A 15,378-nucleotide genomic window follows, 5' to 3' on the forward strand; every position below is an offset into this window, starting at 1 on the left:
AATAGCTTTACAGAGAGCTAGAAGCCAAATACATACTAAAAATGTATTTTATAGCAGGAACAACAAAAGGAAACATCCGAACCAGAGATGCACAACAGCGGATATCAGTGGATTTTTGTCATTTAGGTTTTCATTTAATTTTTTATCTGAGATGTCCAATATTGGATATAAACTTTTGGTCAATTGTTTCTGCCAATTTTTAGGCGTTAAATCATTTTTGCAACTCTAGATTTAAAAAAAAAAATTAACCCTTAAATAGCTGTTTCTAGATTAATTAAGATCCTACTTTTTTTCTCTTTATCAGATCTCCAAATTAATAGCTATCTATTATTTCATATTACATTTTTGTAGTAGTAGTAATAGTAGTATCACAACACTGATATAAAATTGTCAAGAACACCACTGATTTTTTATGAATGTGGCGAGTTATTTTTAGACGAAATGGCACCTATTTTTAATCTGTTGTTTATCGGTTATCAGCCATGGCATGGAAGTCAGCCATAATTGTAATATTGTTGCATCCCCAGTCTAAACGCATTAAGAAAAGAGCATAACTATAACACCATAAGAAATTATTTCTAACAGATAATAACAGCATTTCACAGGCATCTGCATGCTAAGCATAGTGTATACAACAGAAGAAAAGCCACTTGTTTGTTAGTTTGTGTTAAACCTCATTCATTTTTTTTGACTCCAGCCCGTCTCGTCTACATCTCATCTGTCAGTCCTTTCTATCAAAAGATGTTAGAGAAAATAAAGATGCTCACCGGCGTTGGAGATGCGTCTCCCTCTCTCCCAGTCCATCTGCTCTCTGTCCAGCTGCTCTTGGTGCTCCCTTTCTTGCTTCTCTCTATCAGCACGCTCCCTCTCCATCAGCTCTCGCTCGGCGCGCTCCCGTTCCTGGCGTTCTCGCTCCAGCTGCTCCTGCTCTTGACGCTCACGCTCCAGACGTTCCTGCTCGGCACGTTCCCTCTCCAGTCGCTCTCGATCCAGACGCTCTCGCTCCTGGCGCTCCCGTTCCTGACGTTCCCTTTCGGTGCGTTCTCGTTCCAGCATCTCTCGTTCCTGGCGTTCCCGCTCTAGCCGCTCTCGCTCCAGTCGTTCCCTCTCTTGCTCCTTTTGACGCTGGAGATCCTGGAGCTGCCTGAGGACACATGGGAGTAGAAGGGAATGGGTGAGTGCACAGTGAACCTACAAATTTTCAATTGTCTTTAACAAGTTTGCGACAACATCCCAGTATTAGATTCTGATTTGGTACAATGTACAGCTGAAGTCAAAATGTACAGTTGTTGTTACCTGAATGATCCACAGCTGTGTTTATTTTGGTTTAGTGATAGTTGTTTGTAAGTCCCTTGTTTGTCCTGAACAGTTAAACTGCCCTTGTTCTTGAGAATTTTTTTGTGTATTTGAACCCTTTCCAACAATGACTGTATGATTTTGAGATCCATCTTTTCATACTGAGGACACCTGAGGGACTCATATGCAACTATTACAGAAGGTTCAAATGCTCACTGATGCTCCAACAGGAAAAGGTATGCATTAAGAGCTGGGGGTGAAAACTTTTGAATAAAGATCTGCTAATTTTTCTTATTTTTCCTGAATATCTATTTTTTCCCCCATTTAGTACTGCCCTTTAGAGGCTACAGAAGATAGTTACATGTTTTCCAGAAGACAAAATAAGGTTAATTTACCCTGATCTTCAAATTCAAAAAGTTTTTACCCCCTGCTCTTAATGCATCGTGTTTCCTTCTGAACAGCAGGCAGTTTACTGTTCAGGACAAACAAGGGACTCATAACCACAACTATCACTAAACAAAAAAACACAGCTGTGGATCATTCAGGTAACAACACAGTATTAAGAATCAAGTGTATGTAAACTTTTGAACCGGGTCATTTTTATAAATTCAACTATTATTTTCTCTTGTGGACTACATGTAAACATATTTTTAGGTGAAATATCTTATTCAGGTCAGTACTAAATAAACAATAACATGCATTTTGTATGATCCCTCTTATTTTGGTAAAATAATTAACATTTTTAATTATTCTGAAAGGGGGATGCAAACTTTTGGCCTTAACTGCACAATTCTGGATCAGTTTCATTTGAACTTTCGATTCAACAAAGAATTCTGAATAAAATGTATCACTGTTTCCACAAAAAAAGCAGCACAAATGTTTTGAAACTGATAATAAATGCTTCTTTAGCACCAAATCAGCAGATTAGAATGATTTCTGAAGGATGTAACACTGAAGACTGGAGTAATGGCTATTGAAAGTCTCGTCACCACAGGAATAAATTACATTTTAAGATGTATTAAAAAAAATTATTATTATTATTTTTTTTTCATAGTCTCTGCCCAATAAAATAAACGGGCTGTTGGGGGAATTAACAAAATAGCCTTATAAGGCCTTCGGGACATATTCATTTAGAAAGGCTTTAGATGACAAATAAAAATGATCACTGAAATACAAGAGACCCAGTACATTATATCATACACTAGAGGGCAGCAGACTCAAATGAGTCACAAGAGGTGCGAGAAGTGCCAACTTCAGCATGCAGACCAGCTCGCCTGCAGATGTTCTGCTAAGTAAGGGTTTATGAAAGATTTGCTTGTCAGTCCTCTTGTGCTTAATCAGCATCCAGCACATCCTCATGCCCAGAATTCCAGTGTGTAATTACATTAGAGAGCCAGAGACATTTAGACTGTGGATGGCAGGGACAGTAAATGAAGAAAAATGGGCTGTTTGCACCTCTGGCGCTGAAGCAGGACAGATGGACCCAACTCGAAGACAAGGGGCTGGACAAATTGGAGAGCATTCATGAATGAAAGCAAATGAAATGCAAAGAGTCTAACAATATCAAGAGGCATCATGTAAGGTTCAGGTTCCAGGCTGTTCTTAACATGCATTTTCACAGCATTTTACTTCAAACAAACATTTAAAAAAAGAAAATGTATTCACAACCGCGTTTCAAACATGTTACAGTATCAGAACATAAATAATACTAATAAATAAATGCATACATAAATATTAATATTAATCTGAGATATAGATTATATATTTTATTCATCAGGTTAGTAAGAAAAATATCAATTTTTAAAACTAAAAACTAATCACCATCTTTTCTACCATTATAAAGCTTGGATAAGCTAGGACATTTTGTATATAACTCTGATTGTATTCATCTGAAAGAAGAAAGTCATACACACCTAAAATGGCTTGAGGGTGAGTAAATCATAGGGTAATTTTCATTTTTGGGTGAACAATGCCTTTAAGTAATTAACAACATTATAGTTGCATTTCTAATGGCAAAAGGAAACGTAAAGTAAACTATGAGATCAAATTCCTTTTAGGAGGCAAACTACTCCTTTGCGAAATAGTTTGTGAAATCAGACAGCCTGATAGATGATAAATAAGACATCAGAGTCATTAAGGTTTACATTGAAACAGGTGATCTTGCTCTTTCCATCTGGCTAATAATCTCCCACGCGTCTTTTTGAATGAATGGGCGTAAATGATGTCATTTCCTGGGACCTGGCCAGACACACCTTCCACACAACATGAGGCTCATCACCATGAGAAATACCAGCTTTGATGCAGTGACATCATGCCTCCACATGTTTTCAAAGAAGAAAAAAAGATGGGAAAACCACACCTCTATCTAAGACCCCTTTAAAAGAGCAAGTTTACGCCGAAGGCTCCAACGGATGCAGTCACACCGGAATCAATACAGTCACTCCTGCTGTCTCATCAGTCATTGAAATTGACTTTGTAGCTCTGATCTCAGATTTAAAGCATGTGCAAGACAGTATCTCAACTACTGGCCATTCACTTTTATATCAAAATATCAAATGTTATACTTTTCATTTAATGTAACTTTACTGAAGAATATAGTTAAACATTGTCAAGGCACTTAAAATGTACTTCACCCTATTTTCTTTAAATAAATGTTGAGAAGTGCATGCTGTGGGTTAAACTATGTGTCAGTCTTCATTCTCAAATGTGTAACATCAGTAAGAACACAGACATTTGCCGCAAGGTAAATTAATATAAAAGTAATGACTCATAATGATTCAGGTCATAGTAGAGGTGACAGCACCATATGTTGTATAGGTAACAGTTCTGTTCATTTACACTAATGTCATCACCCGAAATCTTTTTCAAATGAGGTATTTTTTTAAATGAATTCTGATGTTGTGTTTAAGTCCTGTCAGGAATATTATATTTATGAATTGAACGCATATGAACGGCACTACATACAGCTGATGTCAAAAGTTTACATACACCTTGTAGAATTTGCAAAATGTTGTTTGTCTTTGGTTTTTCTGCATTTTTGTGTATTTGAACCCTTTCCAACAGTGACTGTATGATTTTGAGATCCGTCTTGTCACACTGAGGAACTCATATGCAACTATTACAGAAGGTTCAAACACTCATTGATGCTCCAGAAGGAAACACTTAAGAGTCGAATGGGATGAAAACTTTGAGTTTGAAGATAAGGGTAAATTAACCTTTATTTGTCTTCTGGGAAGCACATAAGTATCTTCTGTAGCTTCTGAAGGGCAGTAATACATGAAAAAAAAAATTTAAGAAATGTACACATCTTCATTCTGTTCAAAAGTTTTCACCCCCGACTCTTAATGCATTGTTTCTCTTTCTGAAGCCTCAGTGAGCATTTGAACCTTGTGTTGTCCTCAGTGTGAAAACAGGGTTTCTGCAGATATGAACAAGTGAAATTTAAGACTTTTTAAGACCTTTTTAATACCACCTTATATGAAATTTAAGACCTAAACCTGTAATGGATATACACATTATATCATATATGTAATATTTAATGTGTTTAATGTAAAAAGTAAACAATTTCATGGCTGTCATAAATGAAATTCAGTTTCAGTTTTAATCAGGCTGTTTGTTTGGTCCGGCAAGTAAAAAAAAAAAAAAAACATTTTAAAAGTATCTCGAAAGCTGGGGGTCAACTAGCTCGACCTATATTTATTATTATTATTAAGAACATTATATACATGAAAAAGGTAGTTTGACCTGTATTGTACTACTGCAATTCTGTCTGAAGATGCAGTAACTTCTGCAGGGGGAGAAAAAAATCTTCAGTTGTTAGCAACTGGCCTTAGCCAAGCCCTATATTCAGTTTATTCAAGCCAAGTATCGCTAAACTTGCACTTACCCATAGCTAAAAAGTTAAATCCATTTTACTTCTGTGGTACAATCCGAGAGAGACTCGCGCCAATATCAGAAAGCTGATTGGCTATTGCATTTGGTCTCATTTGTAGTTTAAATACAGCAAATTATATTTGGAATAGTGAAATAGAGAACTACAACACCACGGAAACAACCAAGTAACAACAACAAAAAGAGAATTTAAATGAGCATTAGCGGTAGCGTTACATGGACATTGGAAAAATAAGACCTGTGTAAAATTATTTAAGACCTAGAACAGCGAATTTAAGACTTTTTAAGGCCTAAAATTTAGATTTTTAAATTTTAGACTTTAAGACTTTTTAAGACCCCGCGGAAACCCTGGAAAAGATGGATCTCAAAGTCATACAGTTATTGTTGGAAAGGGTTCAAATACACAAAAAAGCTGAAAAACCAAAGAATTTGTGAGACTTGAAGGATTTTTCTGAATAACAGCAAGCAGTTTAACTGTTCAGGACAAACAAGGGACTCTTGTGGACTATATCTAAATGACTTGTTCAGGTAAGTACTGAATAAAAAAAAAAACATGCATTTTGTATGATCCCTCTTATTTTGTTAAAACAATTAACATTTTGCAAGGTGCATGTAAACTTTTGACTTCAACTCTAGCGGAGTTATAAACTGAACTGTTTTTAAAGGTGCAGTATGTAATATTAACATTAGCGGTTAAAATGGGTCCTCCTCAGACTACACGCTCACGCGGGTTGCCAGATTGAGGAAAGATATAAGGCAAGCCGTTTTAATATTCCTCTGGTCATAAAACATTTTAGATAAATGACAGATCTTTAGGTTAGGTAGAATCTACGATCATGCTTTGTTTTCTGTCAAGTGGCAACCCGGGTTGTCAAAATACTATTGGTTAAATCAGGCAGTGGGTGGAGTCAGAACAGAACTGAACAATAACAGACATTCCAACACAGAATGCACATTTTCAAACCAGAGTAACTACCTATAGGATTGTTTTCCGAAGAAACAAGTATGTGAACTTGGCATGTTTCCTAAATATATGCAAACATATTATGGTATTTTTTGCGTAAGTACAGTCAAAAAAGTATATGCATCACTTTTAAGTTCAGAGTTTTTGAGTTGGGGACATTTGTGACCCTGGACCACAAAACCAGTCTTAAGTAGCATGTATATATTTGTAGCAATCGCCAAAAATACATTGTAAGGGTCAAAATTATTTATTAAATCATTAGAATCATTAGAATATTAAGTAAAGATCATGTTCCATGAAGATATTTGTAAATTTCATACCCTAAATATATCAAAACTTAATTTTGATTGGTTGTATTCATTGCTAAGAACTTCATTTGGACAACTTTAAAAACGATTTTTTTTTTTTTTTTTTTTTTGCACCGTCAGATTTCTGATGTTCAAATAGTTGTATCTCGGGCATATATTGTCTTATCCTAACAAACCATACATCAATGGAAAACTTTTAAAAATTGATGTTTATGACTGGTTTTGTGAGTTAAGTTTAATATAAACATCTGAAACAGACAACAAATGCAGTTGAGGGGAATAAAACTATATAGATCCACAAGGGCTACTATGACGATCTTTCAAAAGGAGCTTCCATATGCTTGGTCTACTGCCCGAGTTCTCTATATCTCCTTAATTTAGTAGCCTTGTTTCAGAGTTGTTCTTGTACCTGGGTTCCCAGAGGATTGTATTCTGAGCCACTCCATTATGAAATGCTGTTGAGGCGTGGATTGCTGAGAGCGTGTCCCACTTCCCCCAAAATCCCTGCTGAGCCTGAGCCATGCTCTCAGAGATGTAATTAAAGAGAAAAGGAAGCCTCGTTCATGTCCGTGATAATATACTACCCCGAAAGACCACGGCAGCCATAATGGAGCCATCCATAAGTCATCCCTGGATAGAGTTTTAGAACAAGCACCCTATAGAGATGAGCACTGACCGAACACTTAAAAGAAACAGGGTCAAATGGATATGTGATATTATAGGCCTAGATTTAATTTCCATGACACATATGGGTTAGGCAAGGTTAACTTTATATGATGCAACTGCCGTGCAATCCCAGTGATCCTACAGGGGTGGAGGGGTCATCATAATATCAAGGGCTTCTTGTTTTCGGAAGCTGCTGAAAATAAACATTACTTTAAACCAAACTGGCATTCGACCAACAGGAAAAGGGATTTATGGGATCAAATGTGTGCGCTCCTTGTTTCTTAAATAAGAACGACACCCCAGACCTGTTCGCGAATGCAGTTCGCACCATTTCGGTTGAGAGCTTTATTTGTGCGTAATCCTATCGGACACATACGCATTCCCTGGCATAGGAGATCACAACATTCTGAAATAACAAGCAGCACAAACACTTAAAATTAGAAGCGGGCACTGCTTTCTCAGGCGAGAGACTGGAAGGGGCCAAAATATGGGGTTGAGGGGTTCAGCGACCCAGGCTTCTCTCATCTTCGCCTTTTTCAAATCATGTCAGGAAAGCAAGCACTCTAGTTCTTCAACATTCCAATCCATTTATACACAAAACCACTTTCAACAAAACTCATGGTCACTTAAAGGTACGGTTTCGTTCCACGGCAATGACATACTAAAGCATGACAGGGATTCTTCTCATATTTTGGAGCAGACCCAGAGATACTTCTCAGAGGATCATTCGGTATTCTTTCAAGAAGTTAAACCTGCTCAGAGAGTCAACAACTCCCTTTAAAAATGTTCTAATAGCAGGCATTTGAGCAAAAACAGTTTCGGTTTGGAATCAGCACTAGTCTAGGGCAATTCTACTGCGGTCTACAATGTTCTAAATATAGGAAAAACTACAAGCAATGCAAAATTTGCTTACTTTTCTCCCCTCGAACACCCCCTTCTTGAACATGGAATAAGGGCTTAAAAGATGGGAAACATGCAGCAGATCCATTTATTGGCGTCTCCGTTCCTGACATCAGTTACCAAGGAAACAGTAGCTAAGGGAGTGTAGGCGGCTAACAGCCTGATTCAGAATGTCTTCCAACAACTTACTACAACAGATTCCAATAGCAGTATGACTTAATTAGGTTTTAAAAAAGGGGAAATACAATAAAAAATACAGTAAAATAAAATAAAAAATTTTTTTGTCAAAACAAACCAAAAATCTGTATTGCATAGAAAATTATAATTACATTAGTTCGTCAAGTAGTCACATTAAGAAATACGTTAAGAAATAAGTTACACATATCATTTCTAACTTGAAGACACAAAATGTTTTATGAAGATTAGTGGTATAGAAGAAAATAAGTCATCCAAATTACAAAATATTTGAAAACTGCTTAAAAATCTGAAAAATAATTATATGCTATTGACTAAACAATGACAGACCATTGTGTGCGAGTGAGCAGAATGAGAACCATATTGAAGTCTTTTTGGCAAGTGCAATTCCCCTCTCTCCTGGAAAGCCCCGGCAATTTGGTTAACGTTGGCTGTGTCCAAGCCATATGGTGTCTTTTACAAGGCGTCCTCCAAAATTTCAACAGATTTGGGCCCAGCTCACTGATTCCCCCTTACACAGAAGGAAGAACATCTTTGAACAGACAGGGCGGTGCCGCACATCCCAAAGGAGCTCAGAAAGCAGGATGTGGGCTTTCTGTAGCTGAAGGGTCATTCATAAAGAGATGACATCCGGACGTGGCTGCTGAGCGATCTGGGCACATTATTGTGCTGAAGTGTGAAGAAGTGGCTATGATTATGACAATCAGCTTTAAATAATGCCATGAGTCTGTTAATGAGGTGGTGGCTCTTTTCTCGCCTTGCTAGCGGGATACGGATGGGGGAAATGTTCTTTTGTGCCTCCACCTGACAGATGTGCTGAAAGCCGGCAGAGCAGCAAACCTGTATCAGCATCCCGCTGACTATTTTTATCCTCCCATTATGCCACTTCATGTCTTTTTAATCAAATACAGTGTATTTTTGGCTCACAGAACACGAGTCGACCCATGTCACTGCGGTCCTGCTGGAGTTAAAACGGACTGTAGAAAAAGAAGAAAGCTAAAAACTGCAATCTATACTTTTATAGATGTAATCCTCTGGAAACTATAATCCATGATGTCCTGGTGAAAGGAGACATGGCCAAATATTTATTTTTTCCCAGCAAATGTAGCATGTACAGGGGATGGCGTGCAATTTAGACCTAAAGGGTATAAACACGCCACAAGATCGTTTTTGAGGTTGTTCGAAAGCTTTGTCATCATTTCATTGTGAGGTTTGTGAAAAGTCTCTAATTTAAAGCATGTGTGTACTAAAACTCTCCACAAAAAAAAAAAAAAATCCCAAAAAATTGCTTTCTAGGCCTCAAACATAGCGGTTGTTTTGCACAAACAAACAAAAATGGATACCGACTCATACTTAAAGAATTTAGATGTAAAACCACAAAGAAAAAGAAGAGTGACAAATCCTCTTGAAGTCTCCATTTTAATTTCTAAACTGGACTTTTGAGTCACTGCATCAATATAATTGTTACGAGTATTAGGATATTATGCAACACCAATTTCTTCAAAATCAAAAGCGGTCTGCGCTGGTCAGAGTATTTTCTATTAAAGGGACTGTTCACCCGAAAATGAAAATTATCACGCATGTTAATCTGTTGTCAGGTAACTTTTATACAACAGCTCTTTCTGGTCCTTGAATCTGATTAGCTAAGAGGAGTGCAAAATTCTACTGATATCAGAACTCCAACTTGTGGTATTTCTCACAGCAAGTGTCATGGCGGACGCCCAAATCCACTATAATTTTATGAATAATACTGTTTCTGTTTAACAGAATGTAGTTTTAAGAGTTTTTTTACTTGTTTAAACTTCAAATATGCATTTTGTTAATAAAAAAAAAAGGTCTATGTGAAAATTTGCATTGATGTTTATGAAGATGTGAGCTCCAGGGCACAGCCTTACCTCAGCCAGATCTTCTAGAGCTTGCCGCTGGCTCTGATGTCTCTATAGTGGTTAAACATGAGATATAATTTGTTTTGGGTAAATCTAATGGATTTTACCCTTAACTGATGAAAGGATAGTACGATAAAGATATCGCTTCCCTCGGCGGCCATTCATTCGAATGTTTTATTGTGAAGCTGTTGTAATTTTTATACAACAGCTCTTTCTGGTTCTCGAATCTGATTGGCTGAGAGTAGTGCAATATTCTACTGATATCAGAACTCCAACTGTTTCACCGTTTTTATCACTCCGCTTGTGCTATTTCTCACAGTTAGTGTCATGGTGGACGCCCAAATCAACTATAATTTTAAAAATAATACTGTTTTTGTTTTTTTTCAAACAAATGTTTTATTGTGAAGCTGTTGTAATTTCTATACAACAGCTCTTTCTGGTTCTCGAATCTGGCTTAGAATTGGATAAGAGGAGTGCAATATTCTACTGACATCAGAACTCCAACTGTTTCACCGTTTGTATCACTCCGCTTGTGCTATTTCTCACAGTTAGTGTCATGGTGGACACCCAAATCAACTATAATTCTAAAAATAATACTGTTTTTTTTTCTCACAGAATGTAGTTTTAAGAGTTTTTTAGGTTAGAATGTGCTCGTTTAAACTTCGAACATGCATTTTGCTAATAAAAACCATACATCTATATGAAAATTTGCTTCGATGTTTACGAAGATGTGAGCTCCAAGGCGTCAGTGGCCGTTCAACGCTCATGAACCTGCCGAGAGCAGCCTTACCTCAGCCAGATCTTCTGGAACTTGCCGCTGGCTCTGATATCTCTGTAGTGGTTAAACATCAGATATAATTCGTTTTGGGTAAATCTAATGGATTTTACCCTTAACAGATAAAAGGATATTACGACAAAGACATCGCTATCCTCAGCGGACATTTAAACAAATGTTTTATTGTGAAGCTGTTGTAATTTTTATACAACAGCTCTTTCTGGTTCTCGAATCTGATTAGCTTAGAGGAGTGCAATATTCTACTGACATCAGAACTCCAACTGTTTCACTGTTTGTATCACTCCGCTTGTGCTATTTCTCACAGTTAGTGTCATGGCGGACACCCAAATCCACTACACTTTTATAAATAAAACTGTTTTTGTCTCACGGATTGTAGTTTTAAGGGTTTTTTAGGTGAGAATGTACTTGTTTAAACTATGGATTTTGTAAATAAACACCAGGATATTATGCAACACCAATTTCTTCGAAATCAAAAGTGGTCTGGACTGGTCAGACTCTTTACTATTAAAGGGATTGTTCACCCAAAAATGAAAATTCTGTCAATAATTACTCACCCTCACGTCGTTACAAACCTTTAAGACCTTCATTCATCTTTGGAACACAAATTAAAATCTTTTACTTGAAATCCAAGAGCTTTCTGACCCTGTATAGACAGCAATGCGAATGAAACATCCCCAGGCCAAGAAAGGTATTAAGGACATCGATAAAATAGTCCATGTTACATCAGTGGTTCAACCGTAATGTTATGAAGCTACGAAAATACCAATTCCTTTAAGATAAAGAGCACTTTGTTTTCAAATTAAAAGTTATGTTGTGCATATAAAATTCTGTCTGTAATGTCTCTTCAAGGTAACTATTTATAGAAAAATCAAGCAGTTATCAAAATAACTAAAATTCCTAGTAGCACCTTTCATGCAAGCATGTGACCTTTATTTTAAAGTGACCTAAGAAACCCTTCAAATCTCATTCATGTCATCAGAGAGCTGTGGCCTGTCTGACAGCACTACGAATTTGTCTTCTGACAGCATGCAGATGCCCTGATGGCTGTTTATATATTGACTATGAGTGACCTGCTTCTCATTCCTTTCTTCTGGTCTCCTTCTCAGCAACATTGTATCAGGTTTGCATCACGAGATGACATCAGACACCAAGCATGCACCCAGTTCCATTGACTGCAATAGCTAAATATGGCTGTGGGCCGGCACGCCGCGGCCGGCCGGGTGGGCGGCAGCAGGCCAACTCTATTACACGCACTCGAAGACATTCTTTTAGAGAATATGAGCCCTTTTCTTTCTGGCAGATCTTCCACAGACAGGGGGAAAAATATCCTTATAAGGAACATTTCCACTATATGTACAATACAGCACCTGACTGATGAACACAAGATGTTAGAATGTATGAATGACTGTTTCAACTTCCTTAAAGGGATAGTTCGCCCCAAAATGATTTGTACTAAGCGTCATGTTGATACAAATCTGAATGACTGACATCTGAAGAACTAAAATTAAACTAATTTTAGTGAATCAATATCAAAATGTAACTAGCCTAGTTTCTGAATTTAATGACTTTTATGAGTTGGTTCCTTAACGATTAGTTCAAAAAGACCACTTACTGATGCAAATCGGGTATTAGAAATAACTAAGAGTCTCTTTTATATGCAAGCAAAATAGGCAATGAAATATATCCAAATAAATGTGAATTCAACTATGAGTTGTGAATCAAAAAAGTACCATAAGAGCAGCCATGCATTACTATCATAGAATTATTTGATCAATGAGAATTTCAAAGAGGTGAAACCAGCGTTGCATTAACATTTAATCATTTTATCCAAAGCAACTTACTAATGAGAACAACAGAAGCAATCCAACGAACAAAAGAGCAACACTATGTAAATGCTGTGACAAGTCACAGTTGGTCTGGTGCAGTATACGTAGCAAGGTTGCTTTTTTATTAACGAAGAAAAAGAAGAAAAAGTAGATGGAATAGAAATAGAATACAGAGAGCTAGTGTTATAGGGTCAAGTTATTATTTTTATAATGAAAAAAAAAGACAAAAAGTGTTTGAGGTTCAGGTTTTTAATAAATAAGAAAAAAGTAGATAGAATAGAAATAGAGTGCTAGTGTTTGAGTTTCAGAAATACTGTTAACAAAAACTGAGGTTCAGGTTTTTAATAAATAAGAAAAAAGTAGATAGAATAGAATTAGAATATAGTGCTAGTGTTAGATGGTCAAGGTTTTTTAATAAATGAAAACAAAACAAGTAGATAAAATAGAATAGGAAATGCTATTGTTAGAGGGTCAAGTGTTTTATAATTAATAAAAAAAACAAGTAAAAAAAATAGAAATACTGTTAACAAAAACTTAAAAATAATCTTCGTTAAGTGAAATTAAATAAAATAAATATAAAGCTAAATTGAAATATTAAAAAAAAAAAAAAAGAGACAAAAGCAGCTATTATAAGCCAATTCAAAATATTAAAAAATATATAATTTTATACAAATAACACTAAAACTGTGTGGGTCCCATAGTTTATTTTGGCAATCTATTTAATCGCTTATTTTAACCTGACACAATACTTTCTACAACATCACAACTTTGCGACCTTGACTAAAACTAGAAAAATTACTTCACGGAACATCTTTGGAAAAATAGCCAGTTTTCAAGGTAAGGCCAGAGCTATTAAGCCCCCTACCGCATTTAACTATGCAAAAAAATGCACTGTCTGCCCCACACTATTTTAACAAACCTAAAAACACTGCCTTGATGTTACATACTCATGATTAAAAATCAGCATCATATCTGCAGTGTACTGAAACTGTGCATCCTCCGCAGGCACTTTAGAATTCTGTGAAGCATGTCTGTCTGTATTGAAAAAGCCAGCCAAACAATGTTTGTTATGCAGGACGCACACCATAGTCAAACACCGTCCTCGCCTGGCTCACAGCACGCGGGGAATACACCAATGGTTAATGTTTAACAGGCTGCAGGGGCTCTGCAGATAAAGCCTGTGAAGATTTGACATTTCTTCTGTAGCAGAGAAGTAGGACATGACCACTGCTGAGTCACCATCAAAAGACTGAGATCATATTCAGTATTCTACACAGCGCCCCAGACTCCCTTGGGTTCGTCTCAAGGAATGATGCATCACTGATGGAGAAACACTCACGTAGCAGATCTGCAGATCTTTCTCTACTCTTAAACGAGGCAGAGGATAATAACTTTCATTAAGTCATTAATGACAACACAAATTTAAAACAGACCCTTACATAATAAATGTCTTTGCCCTTACTCTGAATGATTTATTACGTACGTTAATCTGTTGTAAGGTCATTTTAATACAACAGCTCTTTCTGGTCTTCGAATCTGATTGGCTAAGAGGAGTGCAATATTCTACTGATATCAGAACTCCAACCGTTTCACCGTTTGTATCACTCCACTAGTGGTATTTCTCATAGCGGACGCCCAAATCCACTATAATTTTATAATTTTATTTACTTTAGGCGAGTACTTGTTCTTGTTTCAACTTCAAATATGCATTTTGTTAATAAAAAACAAACGTCTACTCGAAAATTTGCTTCGATGTTTATGAAGATGTGAGATCCAGGGCCGTTCAGCGCTCATGAACCCGCCAAGAGCAGCCTTACCTCAGACAGATTTTCTGAAACTTGCCGCTGACTCTGATGTTTCTATAGTGGTTGAATAAGAGATATAATTCATTTTGGGTAAATCTAATGGATTTTACCCTTAACAGATGAAAGGATACTACGACAAATATATCGCTTTCCTCAGCGAACATTCAAACGAATGTTTTATCGCGAAGCTGCTGTAATTTTTATACAGCAGCTCTTTCTGGTTCTCGAATCTGATTGGCTGAGAGGAGTGCAATATTATACTAATATCAGAACTCCAACTGTTTCACCGTTTGTATCACTCCGCTTGTGCTATTTCTCATAGCGAGTGTCATGGTGGATGCCTAAATCCACTATAATTTTATAAACAATACTGTTTTTGTCTCACTGAAAGTAGTTTTAAGAGTTTTTTTTAGGCGAGAATGTACTCGTTTTAACTTTAAATATGCATTTTGTTAATAAAAACCAAATGTCTACTTGAAAATTTGCTTCTATGTTTATGAAGATGTGAGCCCCAGGGCGCCAGCGGCCATTCAGCGATTATGAATCTGCCGAGAGCAGCCTTACCTCAGCCAGATCTTCTGGAACTTGCTGCTGGCTCTGATGTCTCTACAGCGGTTAAACATGAGATATAATTCGTTTTAGGTAAATCTAATAGATTTTACCCTTAACAGATGAAAGAATAGTACGACAAAGATATCGCTTTCCTCAGCGGACATTCAAACGAATGTTTTATTGCGGATATGAGATCGAGCTGAAGAATAAATGCTGTATCAGATGCAGGTAATCACACTTGCTCAGTTAATCTCTCTCTTCATACAGTAAGCTTTTAATACAGGAATGCAATA

The 15,378-nt window shown here is 36.7% G+C and overlaps 1 protein-coding gene across 6 annotated transcripts in view; it reads right to left on the bottom strand.

Annotated features, from left to right (window-relative positions):
* enah (ENAH actin regulator) overlaps positions 1 to 15,378 on the bottom strand; it is a 132,794-nt gene that overhangs the window by 19,959 nt on the left and 97,457 nt on the right. For all 6 annotated transcript variants that reach the window (XM_073853152.1, XM_073853151.1, XM_073853155.1 and 3 more), the window contains exon 5: positions 768 to 1,144. In XM_073853152.1, the coding sequence (XP_073709253.1) occupies positions 768 to 1,144 (377 nt within the window). The remainder of the gene's footprint in view (positions 1 to 767; positions 1,145 to 15,378) is intronic.

This window comes from Garra rufa, chromosome 13, assembly GCF_049309525.1.
Source record: "Garra rufa chromosome 13, GarRuf1.0, whole genome shotgun sequence".
Classification (NCBI taxonomy): domain Eukaryota; kingdom Metazoa; phylum Chordata; class Actinopteri; order Cypriniformes; family Cyprinidae; genus Garra; species Garra rufa.